The sequence below is a fragment of the Dicentrarchus labrax genome, unplaced genomic scaffold, assembly GCF_905237075.1.
Source record: "Dicentrarchus labrax unplaced genomic scaffold, dlabrax2021, whole genome shotgun sequence".
Classification (NCBI taxonomy): domain Eukaryota; kingdom Metazoa; phylum Chordata; class Actinopteri; family Moronidae; genus Dicentrarchus; species Dicentrarchus labrax.
Window position 1 is genome coordinate 7,052,108 of NW_026136701.1, and position 13,409 is coordinate 7,065,516.

The 13,409-nt window shown below is 37.2% G+C and overlaps 1 protein-coding gene across 2 annotated transcripts in view; it reads left to right on the top strand.

The window, feature by feature from the left end:
* The window catches only part of LOC127377884 (sodium channel protein type 4 subunit alpha B-like), a 41,416-nt gene extending 32,340 nt beyond the window's left edge, over positions 1-9,076 (top strand). The window contains exons 21-27 of one of the 2 annotated variants that reach the window (XM_051426295.1): positions 1,435-1,557; positions 3,040-3,312; positions 3,489-3,542; positions 3,621-3,762; positions 3,979-4,079; positions 4,450-4,720; positions 5,839-9,076. In XM_051426295.1, coding sequence (XP_051282255.1) covers positions 1,435-1,557; positions 3,040-3,312; positions 3,489-3,542; positions 3,621-3,762; positions 3,979-4,079; positions 4,450-4,720; positions 5,839-7,070 — 2,196 coding nt within the window. In that variant the 3' untranslated portion in view covers positions 7,071-9,076. Of the gene's footprint in view, positions 1-57; positions 85-1,434; positions 1,558-3,039; positions 3,313-3,488; positions 3,543-3,620; positions 4,080-4,449; positions 4,721-5,838 lie in introns of those variants that run through there. The other variant, XM_051426210.1, reaches the window with a different exon arrangement.
* Positions 9,077-13,409: the final 4,333 nt, after the last annotated feature.

Sequence of the window (13,409 nt, forward strand, 5' to 3'; positions counted from 1 at the left end):
AGGCATGCAGCCTGAGGCCTGACTTGACCTCCTCTGATTTCACCTGCTGTTACACAGATTTCCACAGACCGCTCTATTGTTAGGGTAAGTTGTAGTTAGCAGGTTCCAGGTGAGTATGGGCTCTGAGATTGGAAACTTGCATCTGCATCACAAATGCTTCTGTGTTTCTTCACTTGTAAGTGCTTTCTGTTGTGATATCAAAAGCCACCGTCTTGTTTCCAAACAAATGAACTTCTTATGAAATGTGTTAAAAAAAATTGTTGCGCTATAAAACTACTCAACAGTCATTCTTACTTCAGGACCTTGGCTTTTATATCAAAAACAAATGCAGTGCCATGTACACTAAGGTTTATCTACAGAAGATCTGGTGTTCTTTATAGAGCATTTTAAACCTTTACAAATGTTGCTTAACAGACATTATTAGTCTCATTGTCAATTCAGAAATGCACCGGTTGAGTTCATGTCTAAACTGTTGTGTCTAATTCATGTACTGAGGGTTATTTTTTACGTCTGTGTAGAAGAAAAGACAAATCCTGTTGATCATTGCAACTACCTACCTTTTGTTTCTCTCTATGAAAAGTACCACCTTTCTTTTACTGTGGTTATGTATTTTTCCGTCTGTACTTTCTTGGAGCCAAAGACTTCTCTTGTCCGAGAATAAACTTTCTTTGAGTATCTTCTTTAGATATATTGGACAAACACATGTGTAAATAGACTTTTATAAAGAAATACAGACCATTGGGGCCTTATTGGTCCTAAATTGTTTTTAATTAACTTATTGGATCAATTGGATGCAAATTGGGAAACAAATTTGGCAAAGACAGATATAAATTCTTTATAAAACTCACTCTATTTGATATATATACATATTTAATATGCATATATAGCTGAGTATGCATGCATGGACTCTATTTGTCTATATGTGCATACTTGTCTGTGTTTTGTCATCATCAGTCATGACATGAATTTTCTTTCATTTTTTTATCACACCATTTTCATTCATAGCTGTCATCCAAGGGTCATTCAACAGCGGAATACCATTTTGTTTTGTTTTGGATGTAGAATAGAGTGGAAGTTTAAATTTGCTAAAAGATGATACAACAACCAAACTAAATCTCAAAAATTATGTAACCGTGTTCCTAACTGTGGAATGTCCCAAAATATGCAAAAAGTCTAAAATATGGCTCTTCAAATGTTTTCTACCTGTATTTATTAGTATTAGTTTTACCTTTATAAGTAAAATAATTGCTCAGAAACTATATGCAGTTCCTTGACTAATGTGTTGATAAGAATATTTATGTGATATTACTTTAATAAGTGCTTTTCACAATGTTTTTGTTCTTCTTGTATTATCAAAAATATATAGCTACTTTCCCCCCAAAGGTTTAAAAGAATTGTATGATTCTCACAGTGTTCATGTCTTTCTCCATGTAGGTGTCCTTGATAAGCCTGGTTGCAAATTCACTGGGATATTCTGACTTTGCTGCAATCAAGTCCCTAAGGACTCTGCGGGCTTTGAGACCTCTCAGAGCTCTGTCCAGATTTGAGGGCATGCGGGTGAGAAATAAGTTTTACAACAGAGGTTCTGTTGCCTAGTAACTTGCTGGTTAAACTCAGGATTATTGTACATTAAGTTCGGAGCACGGTTATGGGTCTTCCGCTGTTTCAGTCTTTGGTCCATCTCAAAAACTATTTGATGGATTGCCATGAAATTTTGTACAAACATTCATGGTACTCAGAGGATAAATCCCATTGACTCTGGGGATCCCCTCACTTTACCTCTAGCCATCATCAGGTCAAACTTTTAATTTGTCTAAGACTTTGGTTTATGACCAAATGCCTGCAAACAGTAAAGTATTGAAATTCCTTTTAGTCTGTACTTTGTGTTTAGTGCTAATTAGCAAATATTAGCATGCTAATACGCTAGACTAATGATGATGAAGATTGCACCTCTTGAATGGCAGCATGTTAGCATTGTGAACATGTTAGCATGCTGAAGTTAGCATTGAGATCAAAGCATCACTGTGCCTGAGTGCTGCATCGCCAGTGTTTGGATAGTTACTCAATTTTTACTCTTACTCTTTTCAAAAGTCATATTATTACTTTACTTCTTACTCCCTGCCAACAGTAATTAGTTAGACTATATTACTTTTCTGCTACTCCCCACAAAATTGGTAATAATGACCCTTATCCCCAAAATCCAGACTTACAACGCTTAAAACCCAGTTTTGTTTGCTAAAAAAAAGAAGTAATGGAATATTTCCAGCTGCTGAATGTAAGCATTTCCATCTTCCAAACTATTTTCCTCCATGATTACAAAAAATAATCCAAGGATTTGATTGGATTGTTGGATTAGTACCAACAAAAGTAATGTTGTAACTAATTATTTTCTGGGAGGGTAACTGTAATATTGTTACTGAAATGTATTAGTAATTTGTTACACTACTAGTTACTGGGATATTATTACTAGTAATGAGTTACTGCCCTACACTGTGCATCACAGACCTGCTAGCATAGCTGCAGACTTGTTAATCATAACTCTGAAACTTACGGGTCTACTGCAACTCATACAGGCATGTTTCCACTTAATTAGATTTAGACCAGTGTGCAGGATTTAGTGGCACCCAGCAGTGAAGTTGCAGACTGCAACAAATTGAATACCACTCCAAGCATGTAGGAGAAACTACAGTAGCCATGAAAAACGCGAAAGGAGTCAGTGTTTGGTTTGTACGTTCTGGGCTACTGTAGAAACTCTGTAGAAGAGGATTTGCTCCATCTGTAGATAAAAACGACTGCAACACACAATCAGGTGATTATACATTAATGAAAACATACCTATGAATTTTATATTCCATTTCTGGCAATAGTTCATCCTGTTACACACTGAACCTTTAATATAGATTTCTTTAGGAAGGAGTAGAAAAGTATCAGATCATGAGCTAAATAACAACTAGCTTCATAATCAGACTGAAAGAGATCTAACACCAGGCTAACCTCAGTGCTGTGGGACTAACTTGTATCATATCTGTTTGTCATCAGGTGGTCGTGAATGCTCTTATAGGAGCTATCCCCTCCATTATGAACGTGCTGCTTGTGTGTCTCATCTTCTGGCTCATCTTCAGCATCATGGGGGTCAACTTGTTCGCTGGCAAGTTCGGAAAGTGTGTGAACAGAACAGGCTTCATCCACAATGTCTCTGCAGTCAACAACAAGTCAGAGTGCCTCGGTATGAATGACACGCAGTTCTACTGGACTAAAGTGAAGGTCAACTTCGATAACGTGGGACTTGGCTACCTTTCCCTTTTGCAAGTGGTGAGTCTGCCACCCTGTTAGAGTCAAATTTGTCAAACATACTTTCATTTTAGGAATGTGCAATTAATGTGATCCTAATATTCATTTTCATCTTTTTCTATAGATAAAGTTGATTATTCACAAAACAATGCAGTGCTCAGACAGTAATGCTGTGTAATATTGCGTTGTATTTATAGGCTACATTTAAAGGATGGATGGAAATAATGCATGCAGCTGTTGATTCAAGAGGAGTAAGTATGTCTACCTACTTCCAGGGCCTACATCATGAACATGCAACCAGCTGACATATAAAAACTGTTTGCTTTCAGGTGGAAGAACAACCCATCAGAGAAATCAACCTCTACATGTACCTGTACTTTGTCATTTTCATCATATTTGGCTCCTTCTTCACCCTGAATCTCTTCATCGGTGTAATTATTGACAATTTCAATCAGCAGAAAAGAAAGATGAGTATTCACAACACAAGTAATTCTGTACCTGTACAAGATGAATGCAATTCAGTGGCTACTACAAATACACAGACATGCATTTAAAATATTTTACATATTTCATTCTCCAGGGAAAAACTAAATATGAGGAATTTGTGAAAATACTAACTAACTTACTAACTGAAGAATGTGTAAGCATCCTCTAAAAATAATCCTAGGTGCTTTTGCCTTTACTTAGGTGGACAGGATATCTTCATGACTGAAGAACAGAAGAAGTACTACAACGCGATGAAGAAGTTAGGATCTAAAAAGCCCCAAAAACCAATACCAAGGCCTGCGGTACAATAATATTTTTATAACATCCTTTCATACATATTTACCTATTTTTCATATATACTTTTTCTTATATATTTGATGTTGTATTAATAACCTTAACCTTGCATCCTGCCTGCTAATATTCTTGATAATATTGTACTAATGATGAGGTTCAAGGTAATTTGTACAAGGATGCACAATGAAATGAAATTTCCTTCATGCTATGCACACGTAGAACATAAGATAATTACATTTTGATTTAAGAAAATTATATATAAGACGAATCAAAGTTAAATTAAAATAAAACAATATACACAATTATTTATATGCATATACGTATACACCCAGTAAATAATAATGTCACTGATTTGCCATTTGTATTTCCCAATCGTAGAACATTCTCCAAGCCTTCTTCTTCGATCTCGTGTCCAAGCAAGCCTTTGACATCATGATCATGATGCTCATCATTTTCAACATGGTGACCATGATGGTGGAAACGGATGAGCAGTCAGAGCGCATGGAGTCCATCCTCAACAAGATTAACCTGGTCTTCATTGTGATCTTTACCACTGAATGCCTGATCAAGATCATTGCTCTCCGTTGTTATTTCTTCACAGTTGCATGGAACATCTTTGATTTTGTGGTTATAATTCTCTCGATTATAGGTAAGTAGAGACACACTGCAAAGAAGAGATAACTCATTAAGTATTACCGCTGCCAAGGGGATTATACTTGTGTTGTTATATTATTTTCAGTACCACTGGATTATCTGTTGTTTGTTAGCAGAATATCTTTTCAACATTATGAGAAAGGAGATATTAATTTGTATCTTTTATCTAGGCCTACTGTACATTCTACTGTACATATTGATATCATATAAAACACACTAAAAAGCTACATAGAACTGAAGGGACCTGCAGAGTCAGGTGAACAGTTTTTGTCGCTACCTCTGTCATTTGATACAATGTTAAAGGTGCGCTAAGCGATCCTGAGAAATTCCCAGTAGTTGTCAAATAACGTTGCTTTAGGTTGGTGCGTCAAACCTCTTTCACCCATTTTCCTTGAAAACTGGTTCACAGCACCAACTCTTCACTGGTCTAACAACCACTTACAACAAGGGCTGGGGCTGCCTTGTGGCCAGGCAGTCATGTATTTATTAGCTGTTTAGCACATAGATGTCATAAACATAAGCTGGCTAGCTAGCTAGCTATTGGTCAGCTAACATTACCCAAACAAGGATAGCTACTAATTACTCGCATCAACGTTTGTAAAACATTGTTCATAACTTTAATGTTACCTTTGAGTCTAATAACACTGATGTGATACGTGTTATTTAACAGCTAGCTAGCTAGACAGCTAGCATAACATTGGTTACAAATGGTAGCATATGTATACAATGACATAACTCTTTGATGGCTCTCTAGCCTGTGGAAAAGTAAACCAGTTTTTAGAACGTTCCAGTTGGACCAACTCTGAACCGCCATTTTCACCAGCTCAGAACTTGCACTAGGTTCACGGTGGTGGAAAAGGGGTATTGGTGGAGTTCTCTCTCCTGGTTGTATAAAGTGGGAACGTGAAATGTATTTTCTGCTTACTGTAGAAAGGAGGGATCCATGTTATTGACTGAACTCTCTACACCAGTGACAGCCTTTAGAATGGAGAGCTGTTTAAAACTTATTTTAACATAAAAATATTGCTTACAGCTCCTTTAATTAAATATTTTAATCATTTGCGTCATTGTGCAATGAGACTAACCTTGCCTTGTCTTTCTCTGTCCTTTCAGGGATTGTTCTTGCAGACATCATTGAGAAGTACTTTGTGTCTCCGACCCTGTTTCGAGTCATCAGACTGGCAAGGATTGGACGTGTACTTCGACTTATACGTGCAGCCAAAGGAATAAGGACTCTACTGTTTGCCTTAATGATGTCCATGCCAGCACTGTTCAACATTGGCCTCCTGCTTTTCCTCGTCATGTTCATCTATGCTATCTTCGGTATGGCAAACTTTGCCTATGTGAAAAAACAAGATGGGGTTGACGACATGTTTAACTTTGAGACCTTTGGGAATAGTATGATCTGCCTTTTTCAGATCAGCACCTCGGCCGGTTGGGACAACCTCCTGAGTCCTATAATGTCCAGCCCCCCAGAAGAGTGTGACAGTAACTTTGTCAATACTGGCACTAACACCCGGGGAAACTGTGGCAGCCCCTCAATGGGCATAGCTTTCTTTGTCAGTTACATAATCATTTCTTTCCTCATTGTGGTAAATATGTATATAGCTATCATTCTGGAGAACTTCAGCGTTGCCACAGAGGAGAGTACAGAGCCACTGAGCGAGGATGACTTTGAAATGTTTTATGAGGTTTGGGAGAAGTTTGATTCTGAGGCCACACAGTTCATTGAGTTTTCCATGCTTTCAGTCTTTGCTGACACTTTGTCGGAGCCGCTGCGCATAGCTAAGCCCAACAGGATCAAGCTGATCTCCATGGACCTTCCCATGGTCAGCGGCGATAGGATCCACTGCCTGGACATCCTGTTTGCCTTCACAAAGCGTGTCCTGGGTGAGTCGGGTGAGATGGACGCCCTCAAGCAGCAAATGGAGGAGAAGTTCATGATGACCAACCCATCCAAGATTTCCCACGAGCCCATCACTTCCACACTGCGCCGCAAACTGGAGGAGGTGTCCGCAATCATCATCCAGAGGAGTTACAGGAGGCACCTGGTGCGCCGGCAAATGAAGCAGGCATCCTACCTCTACAGACAGATAAACTTTGAGACTGTTGTGGATGTGGAGAATGCTCCAGAAAGGGAGGGCCTGATAGCCTCCCTGATACAGCACTATAGACCTGTGGGGATGGAGGTTGTACAGACAACAGAGGACACTCTAATGTCCTCACCACCATCTTATGACAGTGTGACCAGGGCAGCCAGTGACCTCTCTGAGGTTGTCAGATCAGTATCCAGAGACTCTGAACTTGGGGAGCCTGGTGAAAACTATGAAGAAACTTTTCTTTGAGACTCGATTGTGTGGAGAGTGTTTGTGTGGTTTTTGTCTGTTTTGTTTACAGAGATGAACTTTTTTATATATATTAGCAGATGCCGAGGAAATATGCAATATTTAAAGTAACTCACAGCCTCTGTTTAAATTCACCATCCAGAAGTAAATTTTGTTACACAAACTCCATGAAAGGAGGAGGACTCTGAAGTTTAACTTGTCCTCTTAAAAATTAACATCTGGCAGATAGCTTATAACATCAAGATAAAAAAATATATATTTTTATGTATACAAATAATAAACATGGGCTAAGATGTGTTACCTATATTCAATCAAAGCACCACATAATCTGCAGTTCTTTTTCAAATATATCAGTAAACACTAAATATCAATATTAAATTCTTATTTATTTTCATTAAGTAAAACTTGCAGTGCAATATCTGTTTATTTTTTGACATCATACAACTGTACACAACAAACACTTGTAAAGTGACTGAATGGTCTAATTGGATCTATGATATTTTGCCACTCCTAGAAATGTGGATTTTTGTTAGCTGAATAGCTAGCTAGAAGGCTAGCAAATTAGCTACATTCTCAGAAATGATTTTACTACAGTTGACGTTAGTTTAACTGTTACAAAACCTCCTCAGGACTTGTACAGTGAAATTTGTATCAGCAAAAATTACTATAAGGACGGGAGAGTGACTAAAGGGACAAATAACAACACCTAATTGACCAAGACAACAGAAGGGGATACCTGCTACATGGTAGCCTGCAAAACAGAACAAAAGAAATAAAGACATTTATAAAGTTCTCTAAAATAATTATTGTCATTGGCAAAAGTAGCCAACAAAGTAAAGTAGCTAACAGAAAACAAATTTAACATCAGCAACATTTCTCCCAGAAAACATCATTTGAGAGTTTATAATGTATATTACTGATTTGTGTTTGTGAAAAAATATGTTTGGGAACATGGTCTGCAGGTTTTTTACATTTTCTGCAAATACAAATTCCTTTGTACACGTCCAGATGTTTTAATACTGATACAAACTACACATGTTAAATGCTCAGAGGTTTTGGTTCACCAACATATTGTAACCATAAAGCAACAGACCAGCAAACTAAAAGCAGATTGAGTATATTGAACATATTGTGGAGTGACTTTGCACTCATGACTGTAGCTGCAATGAAGCTATTTAACAGGTGTTACTAAAATAATTTTAACCAAAGCTAACACTTGCTTATAAAATGTTCCTTTTAAATTTTAACATTTTACATTTTAAGAAAAAATATATTAAACTAATTTTAAGACAAAAGAATGCATTAATAATATGTATCTAATGTTTGGCATTTATTTATTTATTTATGAGTTGTGTGTTCAATAAAATTGTTCCCTCATATGCACTTTTATTAAATGAAGTTACTTTATACAGTATGCGATGGTAGAAATATGGCCCCTGTTTGAATTAGCATCCAGTGTTCTCAGGTTGTGACACAAAGTCATAAAGAAAAGCACAATTTCTTATAATCTTATTCAGTATATACTAATATTAACGTGAACAAATATGTTTCTTATGTGAAAAACAAACCCATTTCTAATTATTAGCACATAACAAGTTTAACTTAAGCTGTGTGTCCTAATAATCCCTGAATTATGTGCCTGATTTTCACTGTTGTCCGCACACGTCTCTGAATCTCTTTAGACCATTTAATTTGATCTGATGGATGTGGATTGGAAGAGCATGAATGCACTGAAAGCTCATTTTGTAATTAACTGTGTAAAGAACTTTAAGGCTGTGTATAGTATGTAAAGCTAATTTTTACCAATTTTTTGTAATGTATTTATATTGAAAGACCATTTCAGTGACTCTCATGACGGCCATAACAAGATACGATCAAATTATATAAATATACTGTGTTGATTTTTATATAAAAGACTTTCCTTGAGAACTTGACTGTCTGTATTGCATTTAGGTTGATCATTTCATGGATTGTTTTATGAAATGGTAATAAAACTCTTTTCCATATTTTTGGATTTTCCAACCCTCAGTACAGTTCAAATAGTTGGATGAAACATGTTTTTTTCAACACGTTGACATTTACTTATTTTAACATTTTAAATATAATTTTAGTTTTAAATATATACCTTGCTGTACTAAAAGTAAAATTCTAAACAGTGTCTCTCCATTTTCACATGAAGAACCAGTTAGCCTTTTTGACCTCATTACAAGACAGGGTGCAGTTAAATCTCTCCATGTGAGACCATGTGTGTAAAAAAAAACCAGGACAGATGTGCAAACCTCTGCATCTCCACGGCTGTCTGTCCCTGTGAGTGTATTGCCCTTTAAAGCTTGAATTTGTTTATAATGCCTCCACAATTGCAGTACAATCACATAAAACCCCTCAACAATGTAGCTGAAATGGTCTGTGCTGATTAATGATTTCATCTATTCATTGAATAAATACTACTCAGTAATGCTGCTGCGTGTCTAACCACCAAAAAAATCCAGTAATTAATAGTGCACAGCCATAAAAATTAATAAAACCAAAGAAACTGGAATCTTCCTTTTTTGGCATTTGTGTGTATTTTCTATCTCTAGCACACATATCTGTCTTCTTCAGGATCAGTGGGTTGTATTGCAAAAATGTTTTGTTATGTTTAGATTTCAGTGACAAATTCAAGTTAATAGTTGAGCACTGCCACATTTTCACTTTGGAAAAAAATCATCAAGGGTGCCAATTTGGATTTAGCCCCAAAGAGATTTCCTCTCTCTGGTTGTCGGGGTGGTCAAATCCAACTCTGACCAGCTGGGATAGAGGGATAATCTGTGTGTAAAAAAAAAATCACTTGTTTTAATTACACACTCACACACACACACAAATGCACGCACTCTCTCTTTCTCTCTCTGTCTCTCTCTTTCACACACATATGTACAGTAAACATGTGGACATACATGCATTAACACAACTACCACACACGCACACACACACACACACACACACACACACTATACTTTTGCCATCCATCCCCGTAATAGACAGATGCTTACTTTGAATTTAATTTTGGTCTGTGTGTGAAGTGCCAGAAAAATGTGACTTGACTGAATGTGACTTGGTAATTGATCTGATTTTTAAGCGTTTGGACATGTGGCAGAGATTAAAGCTTCATCAGAGAGAGCAAACATTTTTAAAAAGATTAAAAAGGCACTATGTCTAATTACAAAATGCACCAGCACACAGTAAAACACAGCAATGTCAAGGTAATACATTACAAAACGTCTGCATATAATGTGGACATGCTAAACTCTAATACAAAAGACATTTGATGAATTGCGTGTTCTATGTGTGCCATTTATTGAAATGTCATTTAGTTAAATGAAGGTCACGAGTTACATCGAGTCATCGTCATCAGCCAGAGGTCAGTAGGAATGTCAACATGATAGTCTGTGTGTCTTTCAATCTGTCCATTACTGGAGTGAACTAAACATGTGAGAATCTATGATGTCAGCTGCAAAAGCAGCCTACTATTCTAACTTGATTTCAAATAATAGGCATAATCCTAGACTGTTATTTGACACTGTTTTTCGACTCTCACAGTGTGTTCAGGCAGTTAGAGGTACTGACCTATCTGCACATGATTTTTTATTGTTTTTTAATGAAAGGGTTGAGGACATTAGAGCCAAAATACCCCAGTCTTACAGTGACTAAGCAGAGTGTGCTGTTGCTTTGTCTATCTGCACAGGACAAGGCTTTTCTAAATTTGAACTAATTTCCTTGGCTTCTTTGAGTAAGGTTGTAATGGTGGCACGATGTACAACCTGCTCACTGGATCCTCTGCCTTCTTGGGTTGTCAAAGAGCTATGGCTATAGGACCTTATGTTTTATCAATCTTAAACTCATCCCTCCTCACTGGAGTCTTTCCAGCTTGTTTCAAAACTGCTGTGGTTAAACTCCTACTAAAGAAGCCTAGCTTGGATGCAGACTGCCTGACCAACTATAGACCTGTTTCAAACCTTGCTTTTTCCTGTCAAAAATGTTTGAGAAAGTGGTCTCAAATCAGCTTTTAAATTATCTGTCACTAAATAAGCTATTTGAGCCATTTCAGTCTGCTTTTTGGGTAAATCATTCCACAGAAACAGCACTTACAAAAGTGGTGAATGACTTGCTACTGTCTATAGATTCAGGGTCAACAAGTGTTTTATTGCTGTTGGATCTTAGCGCTGCTTTCAATACGGTGGACCACTGTATACTATTGGATAGACTTGAGAATTTCTTTGGCATCTCAGGACAAGTTCTAGAGTGGTTAAGATCATACCTGTCAGAAAGATTTCAATGTGTTTTATATGACAGCATACTCTCTGAGTCCTGTGCCGTCAAGCATGGGGTTCCCCAGGGGTCTGTACTGGGTCCATTGCTTTTTTCACTTTACCTATCCCCATTGGGTCAGATTTTCCGTTCTTTTGGGATTGCTTTTCATTGTTATGCTGACGATATGCAGCTGTATATGCCATTAGGTGTAGGAAGCGAGTCTAATATAGCTAAACTTGAGGCCTGTCTTGCAGCTGTTAAGAGCATCAACAAATTTCTTGTTGCTTAATTCTGCTAAGACAGAAATGATGGTTATCGGACCAGCAAAACTAGGTCATCTTTTTGATCACATTACCTTGTCTCTCGATGATTGTGCAATCAATCACAGAGACCAAGTTAAGAATCTTGGTGTGCTTTTTGACACTTTCGTTTGATTTACATATAAAGGAGGTGACCAGAGTTGCTTATTTCCATCTTAGAAACATCTCCAAGATCAGATCAATACTGTCATTTAAGGACTCTGAGGTCCTCATTCATGCCTTTGTATCATATAGGCTAGATTATTGTAATGTCCTTCTGTCGGGTCTGCCAAAGAAAAGTCTTCGGAGTCTGCAGATGGTTCAGAATGCTGCAGCTCGTGTTCTGACCGGAGACTCCAGATATGAACATATTACACCAGTGTTATCCTCTCTCCATTGGCTCCCTGTTCATGCCAGAGCAGACTTTAAGGTGTTGCTGCTAACCTATAAAATATTAAATGGCAGCACACCGTTGTATCTTAAAGACCTAGTGAACCCCTATGTGCCTGCTCGAGCCCTGCGTTCTCAGGGGACGGGTCTTCTGAGTGTCCCAAAGGTCAAAAAGAAGACAATTGGTGAACGGGCTTTTTCTTTCCGTGCACCGACATTGTGTAACAGTTTACCTCTGGACATCAGGCAGGCTTGTTCTGTTGAGGCTTTTAAAGCAAAGCTAAAGACCCATCTGTTTACTGTTGTGTATAAGTCCTAATTTCTCTGTATGTTTTCCTGAGAGGCGAGTGTGTGTTTAATTTTGTTTTAGTTATTTGGAATGTTTTTAAATTGTATTTTCTATGCTCTATACAGCATTTTGACCTGAAAGCTTTTTACAAATCAATGTATTATTATTATTATTATTATTATTATTATTATTATTATTATTATTATTATTAGCAGTAAACACTAAACTGTTTTTTAAGGGGAAGCAGGATCCATTATGTTCTTTCTGGCATTTATGGTGGTTTTTATGGAAGCTCTTAAGTTTGTCAGAAGTCAAACTTTTGACTTATTTTGTCATCATTTTAAATTAAACCTTTTATCACATTTTAAAGGAAAAAGGCAAACATTAGCATTCATTTGAAGTCCAGTCTTCAGCCACCTGACAGATGTTCAGTTCAATTTTCACTCTCCTTTAGGCTCTGTTTTTGGTCCCCTCTACATCCTGAGGAAGATAACTGGCTCCTCAGCTATTAAATGCTGCAGTATGTTCACCAGCTGGTTGTTAAATTTGTCTCTCCGCAGTTTGGTGCAGCAGCATTTTCAGGATCTCCCGATCTGATCTCAAGGATTGTTTCATGGCCTATCAAGGCTTGCTTTAACTGATGTGTATCGACTATATTTAGCTGAGCCAGAACTTTGTTTTAATTGGTACAAAATGTTTTGTTCCAGTTTTGTTCCAGCACCTCAGCCAGCAGAAAGCAACTAAACGTGCTAGTTTTTGCCAAGGTCTCTACAGAGATAGATGTTTTGTTCAAAGCCACGAGATTTCATTGAAAACAGCCCAACTATTTCACCTTGCAGCACACAGTTCCTGATCTATTAATGCCTTCATGGGTTTCTTTGTTTTGTTGTGATTATATTACTTATTTGGAGGGTTATCACAATGCTGCACTAAGTGGAACTGATAAGAGCTTTTTGTAAATAAATCTTTTAGTTTGTTTTCTTAGTTATAAGAAAAACTAATTAAAACAAATGCTGCACTATGGAATTGTAAGAAGAGCCATATAAAAATATTTTATACAAATTTTTGCTTTGT